This window comes from Triticum aestivum, chromosome 4A (genome assembly GCF_018294505.1).
Source record: "Triticum aestivum cultivar Chinese Spring chromosome 4A, IWGSC CS RefSeq v2.1, whole genome shotgun sequence".
NCBI lineage: Eukaryota > Viridiplantae > Streptophyta > Magnoliopsida > Poales > Poaceae > Triticum > Triticum aestivum.
The window spans coordinates 147,185,328-147,197,075 of NC_057803.1; the positions used below are offsets into that span (position 1 = coordinate 147,185,328).

Genomic DNA, 11,748 nt, shown 5'->3' on the forward strand with positions numbered 1-11,748 from the left:
GCTCCACTGCCACGTTATTCTTTATGAATGTTATCTTCTTGCACGCTCCACTGTCGCGCTTAGGGGGTACTATGTGTGTTGAGAGCGTCTCGTGGGCTCCCTGTGCGGACGTGGGGTTTAATGTCGTGTAAGTAGTTCGTTGTGGTATGTCTACTCTGGTTTTTGCCCGATTTTCATAATCAACAAGGTAATTCTCTTCTACTTAATTAATCATTGAGACGAAACGTTTGCCTCCGTTTAAAAGAGAAGAATATTGTGAGGGATGACTGGTGAATGGACTGTTTTTTGTCGGCACAATCTGTCTTCTTGTTCGTGTGTTCCACATACAGTTCAGAATAGAAGTGCATTGAGTCGATTCCGACCGATGAAAGTATGACAAGCTGCTAAATAACATGTCTAATAAGATAAATTCAACCGATAACCGAGCAGTAACAGCGGCATATATACAAGTCGCGGGCATCTTGAGAGACATTGCTTGACACTTCCCCTTAGCTCCTCTAGCAGGTTACACATGAAGAAGCAAAAGTGAATGAAGAAAATAGAAGGCATAATAAAGACTACTCCTTCCGTCCCATAATATAAGAGCATTTTTGACATTGCATTAGATGTAAATGCCAAATAGCACATCGCTCCCAAGAACAGTTCGCCCTGTTATTTCGACTTGACGATGAGAACGGGGCAGTTGGCGTTCCTGACGCAGTAATCGCTGACACTCCCGAGGAGAGCCCTGCAAAACCAACGAGAATTCTTGGTCACACGAGCACTACTCTGACAGGAACCTGAAGTGGCGTACATATTAGAATAGCTACAAGTAATTATCAGTTGAGCAATCCCGCTGGTCTCACTGCAGCCTGGAGTGCAGCGTGTGGCATAGTACAGAAGTCAGAAAGAATTACGTACCTCTTGAGAAAGCCATAGCCATGGCTCCCCATCACCAGCAGGTCGGCTCCGAGCTTGTCCACCATGTCGCAGATGACGCTCCGGGCGTCCCCAACCGCCACCTTCACATCCACCTTCACCTTGCCGTTCTCTTTGCTGTGGAGCGCGCAGAGCTTCTGCGCCTTGTCCACCACCGCGTCCGCCACCGCCCGGCTGTACCCGTCGATCGCGGCGGTCGCCTCATTGGCAAACATATAGCCTAGCGGGGCTTACGGTGCAGGCCGGTTAGTCCCCGACGCCGGGATGAGCGTAGGATCGCTTCGTGAAGACAGAACGTACGTACCGGAGGCGTCGAGCACGGAGTAGGTGGGCGGCGTGGGCCGGACGTAGAGCAGGAGGATGGTGTCCGGTGGGGCAAGCTCGCCGTCGCCGCGCGCGGCGAAGTTGGTGAGGCACCATCGCAGCGCGTGGACGCTCTCGTCGCCCTCGTCCACGGCCACCAGTATCCTTCGGCCCTCGGCTGGATCCATCTCTTCTTCGCACTCGTCTATGCTTTGTGAGTCGATGGGTACACTTTCTTGATGGAGATTTGTTGAAGTGCTGTGTGCAGGCGCGAAGGTTTATAGGAGTATGTTGCACGGTGACCGTGAGGATGGCTCGCGGTTTGGGGACTCGAATCCGCGGTTCTTTGGTGGAACTGGAGCTGCTACCCGTGGTTTTTGGCAGGTCGCGTGGCGCCGGGGTTTGCAGCGTGGAAGGCTGACAGGTGGGCCCCGTCTTTTTCTGGATAGGGATCAGGGATCTGGATTCTTCGTGTCTAGAGAGAGGCTGGACTTGTTTAAGGTAATCGGCGGCACATCGCGCGCTGTCGACACGCCCTCAGTTGCGGCAGGCCGCCAGTGTCGACACTCCGTGTCCGTGTGCCTGGTTTTCGGATGACACGGGACGCGTGTATGTGTGTGTATGTTCTAGGACTCGCTTGGAACGGGCTATGTTGCGCCAGAGCAGTATCTCGCAAGAGCAACTAATCGAGGAGATTGCCTAAAAAAAAACTAATCGAGGAGCGCTTCTACGGAAGCCTACCCAAGGGTCATTTGAGGTGGCGCCATGCTCTCAACCGTCGTCACGTGTCACGTTTTAGGTACTCCCTTCAGATTTTATTTTTATTTATTTTTTGGCACATGTTTTTGGCTTTTTAAATGGTTTTTTCTTCTCGGTTTTTATCGATCTTTCTTTGCTTTTTGATAAAAAAGTCAAAAACACGCTTTTTAATTATTCATTTTTTTTGCTTCTGCGAGAGGCCGTGCCTCTCGAAAACGAACAAAATTAGTTTTCTTTTTTCCTCCGGGAGAGATATGGCTGTGCCTCTTGGAATCTGCTTTCGGAAAGGAAAAAAATGTTCCCGTTGTGGCTTTTCCGTCCATTTTTTATGAAAAAAGCTCGTCGAAGCCTATCAAATGGGTTCTAATTTTAAAGACCTCGACACGAGGAATCAAATGGTTAAAATGGTTCAAGATTTGGACACACGGTTTAAGAGATAAAATATTTTGAATAAACAGATCAACAAAAAAAAGGAAAACTCACAGGTTGCGATGCCACTTGTCGCAACCTCGGGAGGTGGATGTGATCTTTGCAAGGAGTACTCATCAATTAGTGATTTTAATATCTCTCTTATAACAAGAAGTACACACGGCTCGTCTGAAGGTTCTTCCCTTCGTCGTTATTTGACCAACCCGTTTTGTTAGGTTTTTATTCCATTCACCGTTCGCTCAGGGCTTCATTCGTTCGTGTTTCGACCGTTAGGTATAGACTTTGGGGGGTTTCTTTTCAGTTTTTCTTCCACATTTTTATTATTTCTTCACGGGTTTTTTCAGGGGTTTTCCATCGTTTTCTACCTGTTTCTTTTCTTTCTCTCATTTTTCCTCATTTTTCTTTGGTTTTTCTTTAGTTCATTTCTTTGTTTATATTTTTTTATTTTACATTCTATTATATTTTGTTTTATTATTATTTTCCTTTCTTAGTTTTTAGTAATTTTCTTTGGTGTTTTTTCTTTTTCTTGTTTTCTTTGTTTCCTCGTGGGTTTTCGTGGTTTTCTTTCTGTTTTTTGCTTTCTTCATTTCTGTGGTGTTTCTTTCTTCCATTTACACGGTTTTCACCGCTTTTCTTTGTTTTTCTTTAACACATGTCTATACTGTTCATACATATTGGGACATTTTAAGTATAAAGCAGGAAATTTTCTAAACAAGTTTCACCATTTTTTAATACGTGATTAATAGTTTAAAAATATGTTTCATGACTACTTTTTCATACACATTGCAATTTTTTTGCATATAACAGCACATTTTTATGTTTAACATTTTTAAATATATTATATAATACTTTTAATACACTATCAACATTTTTTGAAATTTGTGTTTGTATGTTCAAAAATTTTAACACATTTTCTACATTTTTCTTATACAGTAGGAACATTTTTCATCCACATTGTACATTTTCGATATATATAATGCTTTATGCATGGTAATTATTTTTTGAAGTATATGATTAACATTTTTTCGATAGGTAATCAACGTTTTTTAAAAAATATATGTTTTCATGTTCAATTTTTAATGCACATTTTACATTTTTGGTATACATTAGGAACGTTTTTTATACCCGTTCAACATTTTTTCAATAGATGATTAACATCTTTTTCAAATGCTTGATTACCATTTTTTTAAATACATGATTAGCTTTTATCACACACATTGTATTTTTTTATACATTTTTCATATACATAACAAACATTGTTTCTATACGCAATTAACATTATACAAATGCTAGATTAACATGTTTCAAATGTCTTATGTAGAGTGTTTTTTGTAATAAATATTTAGAATATTTAAAAGAATAAACAGAAGTAAAAATATTAAATAAAAAATGTCAAAAAATGAGGTAGTAGCATCCCGCGAGCTAGTCTCACGCTCCCTCGGGGGGGACAGCCCTACATCTCGCGTCAAGCGAGACATGGGCGCACCTGCTATGTTGTTTGCGGGAGATAAGAGCGTCTACAACCGGACTTCTCAAACCCCCTCGTACATCTGGGCGGATGGTCCGGTCACTCACCAGTCACAAAAACCTTACCCAGTCGGGCTCCTCAAACCAGCCCTATACATTCGGGCTGACCGACATCCCTCATATCCAGCCCAAGTCGGGGGCGTATATGAGGAGGCCCGGGCGCACAAGGGCATGTCCGCCACATCGGATTCAATGGGTAGGACCCACCCCGAATTGCACCAGATTGACCAAGTGCACCAAATCCATCGCCCTCCTCCCACATCCGTCATCCATTTCCCATGCCCTAGTGGTCGCCGTCCTCCACCCTTGCTTTCCCATCCGTAGCGCCACCCCCACCCGCCGCCCTAAATGTCTTCGTCAGGTACCCCCCGTCCCCACCGTCGCGACGGATGTTGCCTTAGCGTCTTCCGTGGGGCTCCCGTCCATGGCTCCGAGCTGCAAGCCGGAGAACGTCGCTCAGAGGAAGTGGCGAAGGAAGCAGCGCGAGAGGGAAGCGGCGGTGCAGGGAGTTCCGGTCAAGGATATTGGGGACCTCGAGGATGATTGTCCCCTTTGTGTTTCCGTCCATCATGCCGCCGACAATAATGAAGTCGTTGTCCATCCCGCCGGCAATCAACATCAATCTTACGACCGATTAGGCAATTCCAAATGGACTTATGGAAACCTAGGGGGCGGACGGCGATGGGTGTGACATGCCACACCTCCAACGGGCACGGACAAGCATGGGTAGCGTCGGCATCCGGGCTTCCCATGTCCGGTTTGATGGATTGTGCTCGCATGAGTGAGTACAAATTTTGCTCCATTCTGTATCTTTTTGTTAGTTATATTTGGTATGTCACATTGCATTAATTAGTTGAATATGCCATAAAATGAATTAGTTGCGGAATCATGATCATTTTAGGAGATTACATGCCCGAGATGATCAATGATGGTCATGAACCTATGGCTGATATGGAATATGACTTGTGGAATCCAAATTGTCGTACATTCGAAGTTGGGGGAACATCACATAGTAAGAAGGAAAAATGGCGGAAACACCCAGGGCAAGAGGTCTTCCATTCATAGGATTTGAGGATATTTTGTTGGTCAAAGCTTGGTTTGCCACAATCATGGACCCTATATGTGGCACGAAGCAAAAGGACAACGGGTAGGGAGAAGATTCACAAGCACTAACACAAGGAATATGTGGCGCTGCATCCTATCATTACCACATATAGTGATGTCTCCCTCCAACATAGATGGTCCACCATCCAAGAAAACGTGTACAAGTTTGTCGACCACTACTCTTCCGTGCTTGGCCAGAATCAAAGTGGGATTGGAGTCCAAACTCACGTAAGTTGAATTGTAAACTTTGTCATAATTTGAATTGCTAGCTTTTAATGTCGGATTCTCATGATTACTTTTATTTTTTGAATGTTTGATAGACGTTGTTGGTTGCCGCTTTGATTCAACAAGTCGAGAAGAAACCAATCAGATTTAGCTATTGCTAGATTAAATTAAAGGGCCAACCAAAGTGGAACCGAGTTGTGGAAGACCTTAAGAATGACACCAAGCGGTTGAACACAAATGGTGGCACAAGCTCCCACCAATTGATTATTGGAGTGTTGGAAATATGCCCTAGAGGCAATAATAAAGTGGTTTTATTATTTTCCTTAATCATGATAAAGGTTTATTATTCATGCTAGAATTGTATTGATTGGAAACTTAAATACATGTGTGAATACATAAGCAAATACCAATTCCCTAGTAGGAGATCCACCAAAGCAGCCCAGATCTCCTCTCCTCATGCCATCCCTGTGGGCGGCCGATGGGAGCCCAGATCTGCCACCCCTCGCCCCTCCTCCCACCTCCGCCCCTCCTCGCTGCCGTCGGCGCAGGTCACCGGGCAAAGCCCTCTCAGCCTAGGCGGCGGCGGGGACTTCTTCTCCTCCTGCCCGAGGATGGCGGCACGGGACGCTTTCTTCTAGTGGCGGCGAGGCGCGGCCGTGGGGCGCGGCAGCACGACGGCACGGGCTGGCGGCGGTGGCTGTTGGGTGTATGTGGCGTCGTTCTCTCCTGGGCCAGCGGCGGGGTGTGGTGTAGGGCTCTCCGGTGGTGCGGCTGGGGCTTGTGGGCCGCCCTGCTGCTCGCGCGACGTGGCTGCTGGTTGGTCAGGCGGCGGAGGCCTGGAGCCTACTTCCGGTCCCCGGTGGAGATGGCAGCGATCCATACACAAGACTTGATGAAGGTTCTTCAAACATATCTGGGTGAAAACCTAGTGCTCGGCTAGTTGCCAAGGCCCGCGATTGTTTGGGAACGCAGTATTTCAAAAAATTTCTACGATCACGCAAGATCTATCTAGGAGATGCATAGCAACAAGAGGGGAGAGTGTGTCTACGTACCCTCGTAGACCGAAAGCGGAAGCGTTGAGTAACGCGGTTGATGTAGTCGAACGTCTCCGCGATCCAACCGATCAAGTATCGAACCCACGACACCTCCGCGATCTGCACACGTACAACTCGGTGACGTCCCTCGAACTCTAGATCCAGCTAAGGACGAAGGAGAGTTTCGTCAGCACGACGGCGTGTTGACGGAGATGATGAAGTTGCCGATGCAGGGCTTCGCCTAAGCACTACGACAATATGACCGAGGTGGAAATCTATGGAGGGGGGCACCGCACATGGCTAAGAAATCAACTTGTGTGTCTATGGGGTGCCCCTCCCCCGTATATAAAGGAGTGGAGGAGGCGACCGGCCTCATGGGGTGCGCCCCAAGGGTGGAATCCTACTCCTACTAGGAGTAGGTTCCCCCCTTTCCTAGTCCAACTAGGAGGGGAAGGAAAGGGAGAGGGAGAGAAGTAAAGGGGGGGCCGCCCCCTCCCAATTCGGATTGAGCTTGGGGGCGCACCCCTCCACTTGTCCGCCTCCTCCTCTCTTCCACTAAAGCCCATGAAGGCCCATTAACCCCTCCCCCTCGGTACTCTGGAAAATGCCCGAACCTATCTGAAACCTTTCCAGTGTCCATAACCTTCCAATATATGAATCTTCATGTCTCGACCATTTTGATACTCCTCGTCGTGTTCGTGATCACATCCGGGACTCCGAACAACCTTCGGTACATCAAATCACATAACTCGCAATACATATCGTCATCGAACATTAAGCGTGTGGACCCTAGGGGTTCAAGAACTATGTAGACATGACCGAGACTCATCTCTGGTCAATAACCAATAGCGGAACCTGCATGCTCATACTGGTTCCTACATATTCTACAAAGATCTTTATCGGTCAAACCGCATAACAACATACATTGTTCCCTTTGTCATCGGTATGTTACTTGCCCGAGATTCAATCGTCGGTATCATCATACCTAGTTCAATCTCGTTACCGGCAAGTCTCTTTACTCATTCTGTAATGCATCATCCCGCAACTAACTCATTATTCACATTGCTTGCAAGGCTCATAGTGATGTGCATTACCGAGAGGGCCCAGAGATACCTCTCCGACAATCGGAGTGACAAATCCTAATCTTGATCTATGCCAACTCAACAAACACCATCGGAGACACCTGTAAAGCATCTTTATAATCACCCAGTTACGTTGTGACATTTGATAGCACACTAAGTGTTCTTCCGGTATTCGGGAGTTGCATAATCTCATAGTCATAGGAACACGTATAAGTTATGGAGAAAGCAATAGTAATAAACTAAATGATCATAGTGCTAAGCTAACAGATGGGTCTAGTCCATCACATCATTCTCTAATGATGTGATCATGTTCATCAAATGACAACACATGTCTATGGCTAGGAAACTTAACCATCTTTGATTAACGAGCTAGTCTAGTAGAGGCATACTAGGGACACTCTGTTTGTCTATGTATTCACACATGTACTAAGTTTCCGGTTCATACAATTCTAGCATGAATAATAAACATTTATCATGATATAAGGAAATATAAATAACAACTTTATTATTGCCTCTAGGGCATATTTCCTTCAATCTCCCACTTGCACTAGAGTCAATAATCTAGATTACACAGTAATAATTCTAACACCCATGGAGTCTTGGTGCTGATCATGTTTTGCTCATGAGAGAGGCCTATTCAACGGGTCTGCAACATTCAGATCCATATGTATCTTGCAAATCTCTATGTCTCCTTCCTTGACTTGATCGCGGATGGAATTGAAGCGTCTCTTGATGTGCTTAGTTCTCTTGTGAAATCTGGATTCCTTTGCCAAGGAAATTGCACCAGTATTGTCACAAAAGATTTTCATTGGACCCGATGCACTAGGTATTACACCTAGATCGGATATGAACTCCTTTATCCAGACTCCTTCATTTGCTGCTTCCGAAGCAGCTATGTATTCCGCTTCACACGTAGATCCCGCCACGACGCTCTGTTTAGAACTGCACCAACTCACATCTCCACCATTCAATAAAAATATGTATCCGGTTTGTGACTTAGAGTCATCCGGATCAGTGTCAAAGCTTGCATCACGTAACCATTTACGACGAGCTCTTTATCACCTCCATAAACGAGAAACATATCCTTAGTCCTTTTCAGATATTTCAGGATGTTCTTGACCGCTGTCCAGTGATCCACTCCTAGATTACTTTGGTACCTCCCTGCTAAACTAATAGCAAGGCACACATCAGGTCTGGTACACAACATTGCATACATGATAGAACCTATGGCCGAAGCATAGGGAATGACTTTCATTTTCTCTCTATCTTTTGCAGTGGTCGGGCATTGAGTCTGACTCAACTTCACACCTTGTAACACAGGCAAGAACCCTTTCTTTGTTTGATCCATTTTGAACTTCTTCAAAACTTTATCAAGGTATGTGCTTTGTGAAAGTCGAATTAAGCATCTTAATCTATCTCTATAGATCTTGATTCCCAATATATAAGCAGCTTCACCGAGGTCTTTCATTGAAAAATTCTTATTCAAGTATCCTTTTATGCTATTAAGAAATTTAGTATCATTTCCAATCAACAATATGTCATCCATATATAATATTAGAAATGTATAGAGCTCCCACTCACTTTCTTGTAAATATAGGCTTCTCCAAAAGTCTGTATAAAACCATATGCTTTGATCACACTATCAAAGTGTATATTCCAACTCCGAGATGCTTGCACCAGTCCATAAATGGATCGTTGGAGCTTACACACTTTGTTAGTACCTTTTGGATCGACAAAACCTTATGGTTGCATCATATACAACTCTTCTTTAAGATATCCATTAAGGAATGCATTTTGGACATCCATTTGCCAAATTTCATAATCATAAAATGTGGCAATTGCTAACATGATTCGGACGGACTTAAGTATCGCTACCGGTGAGAAGGTCTCATCATAGTCAACTCCTTGAATTTGTCGAAAACCTTTTGCAACAAGTCGAGCTTCATAGATAGTAACATTACCATCAGCGTCAGTCTTCTTCTTGAAGATCCATTTATTCTCTACGGCTTGCTGATCATCAGGCAAGTCAACCAAAGTCCACACTTTGTTCTCATACATGGATCCCATCTCAGATTTCATGGCCTCAAGCCATTTTGCGGAATCTGGGCTCATCATCGCTTCCTCATAGTTCGTAGGTTCGTCGTGGTCAAGTAACATGACTTCCAGAACAGGATTACTGTACCACTCTAGTGCGGATCTTACTCTGGTTGACCTACGAGGTTCGGTAGTAACTTGATCAGAAGTTTCATGATCATCATCATTAGCTTCCTCACTAAGTGGTGTAGGGATCACTGGAACTGATTTCTGTGATAAACTACTTTCCAATAAGGGAGTAGGTACAGTTACCTCATCAAGTTCTACTTTCCTCCCACTCACTTCTTTCGAGAGAAACTCCTTCTCTAGAAAGGATCCATTCTTAGCAACGAATATCTTGCCTTCGGATCTGTGATAGAAAGTGTACCCAACAGTCTGTTGGAAATATGCCCTAGAGGCAATAATAAATTGGTTATTATTATATTTCCTTGTTCATGATAATCGTTTATTATCCATGCTAGAATTGTATTGATAGGAAACTCAGATACATGTGTGGATACATAGACAACACCATGTCCCTAGTAAGCCTCTAGTTGACTAGCTCGTTGATCAATAGATGGTTACAGTTTCCTGACCATGGACATTGGATGTCATTGATAACGGGATCACATCATTAGGAGAATGATGTGATGGACAAGACCCAATCCTAAGCCTAGCACAAGATCATGTAGTTCGTATGCTAAAGCTTTTCTAATGTCAAGTATCATTTCCTTAGACCATGAGATTGTGCAACTCCGGATACCGTAGGAGTGCTTTGGGTGTGCCAAACGTCACAACGTAACTGGGTGGCTATAAAGGTACACTACAGGTATCTCCGAAAGTGTCTGTTGGGTTGGCACGAATCGAGACTGGGATTTGTCACTCCGTGTGACGGAGAGGTATCTCTGGGCCCACTCGGTAGGACATCATCATAATGTGCACAATGTGATCAAGGAGTTGATCACGGGATGATGTGTTACGGAACGAGTAAAGAGACTTGCCGGTAACGAGATTGAACAAGGTATCAGGATACCGACGATCGAATCTCGGGCAAGTATCGTACCGCTAGACAAAGGGAATTGTATACGGGATTGATTAAGTCCTTGACATCGTGGTTCATCTTATGAGATCACCGTGGAACATGTGGGAACCAACATGGGTATCCAGATCCCGTTGTTGGTTATTGACCGAAGAACATCTCGGTCATGTCTGCATGGTTCCCGAACCCGTAGGGTCTACACACTTAAGGTTCGATGACGCTAGGGTTATAAAGGAAGTTTGTATGTGGTTACCGAATGTTGTTCGGAGTCCCGGATGAGATCCCGGACGTCACGAGGAGTTCCAGAATGGTCCGGAGGTAAAGATTTATATATGGGAAGTCCTGTTTTGGTCACCAGAAAAGTTTCGGGGTTTATCGGTAACGTACCGGGACCACCGGGAGGGTCCTGGGGGTCCACCAAGTGGAGCCACAAGCCCCAGAAGGTTTCTTGGGCCAAGTGTGTGAGGGGACCAGCCCCTGGTGGGCTGGTGCGCCCCCCCACCAAGGCCCAAGGCGCAGGGAGAGTGGGAGGGGGCAAACCCTAGGTGCAGATGGGCCTTAAGGCCCACCCTAGGTGCGCCCCCTCTCTTCCCCCTTGGCCGCACCCTAGATGGGTTTTGGGGGCTGCCTCCCCCCTAGGGAGGGAACCCTAGATGGGGGCGCAGCCCCTCCCCTTCCCCTATATATATACTTGAGGTTAGGGGGCTGCAACACACACGATTTGATCTCTCCCTGGCGCAGCCCTACCTCTCTCCTCCTCGTCTCTTGCGGTGCTTGGCGAAGCCCTGCTGGAGTACCATGCTCCTCCACCACCACCACGCTGTTGTGCTGCTGCTGGATGGAGTCTTCCTCAACATCTCCCTCTCTCCTTGCTGGATCAAGGCATGGGAGACGTCACCGGGCTGTACGTGTGTTGAACGCGGAGGTGCCGTCCTTTCGGCACTAGGATCATCGGTGATTTGGATCACGACGAGTACGACTCCATCAACCCCGTTCACTTGAACGCTTCCGCTTAGCGATCTACAAGGGTATGTAGATGCACTCTCCTTCCCCTCGTTGCTAGATTACTCCATAGATTGATCTTGGTGATGCGTAGAAAATTTTGAATTTCTGCTACGTTCCCCAACAGTGGCATCATGAGCTAGGTCTATTGCGTAGATTCTATGCACGAGTAGAACACAAAGTAGTGGTGGGCGTTGATTTTGTTCAATATGCTTACCGTTACTAGTCCAATCTTGATTCGGCGGCATTGTGG

The 11,748-nt window shown here is 45.7% G+C and overlaps 1 protein-coding gene across 2 annotated transcripts; it reads right to left on the bottom strand.

The window, feature by feature from the left end:
* Positions 1-381: 381 nt before the first annotated feature.
* On the bottom strand, positions 382-1,536 carry LOC123081881 (universal stress protein PHOS32). Of its 2 annotated transcripts, none has more exons than XM_044504393.1 (3): positions 1,223-1,536; positions 901-1,147; positions 382-727 (listed from the first exon to the last, which is right to left on the bottom strand). In XM_044504393.1, the coding sequence occupies exons 1-3, from the start codon at positions 1,407-1,409 to the stop codon at positions 652-654; spliced, it is 510 nt and encodes a 169-aa protein (XP_044360328.1). In that variant the 5' UTR covers positions 1,410-1,536; the 3' UTR covers positions 382-651. The 2 variants fall into 2 exon arrangements, with proteins under 2 accessions (XP_044360328.1, XP_044360329.1); XM_044504394.1 differs by having other exon boundaries at positions 901-1,138; positions 1,223-1,521.
* Between the last annotated feature and the right edge of the window lie 10,212 nt (positions 1,537-11,748).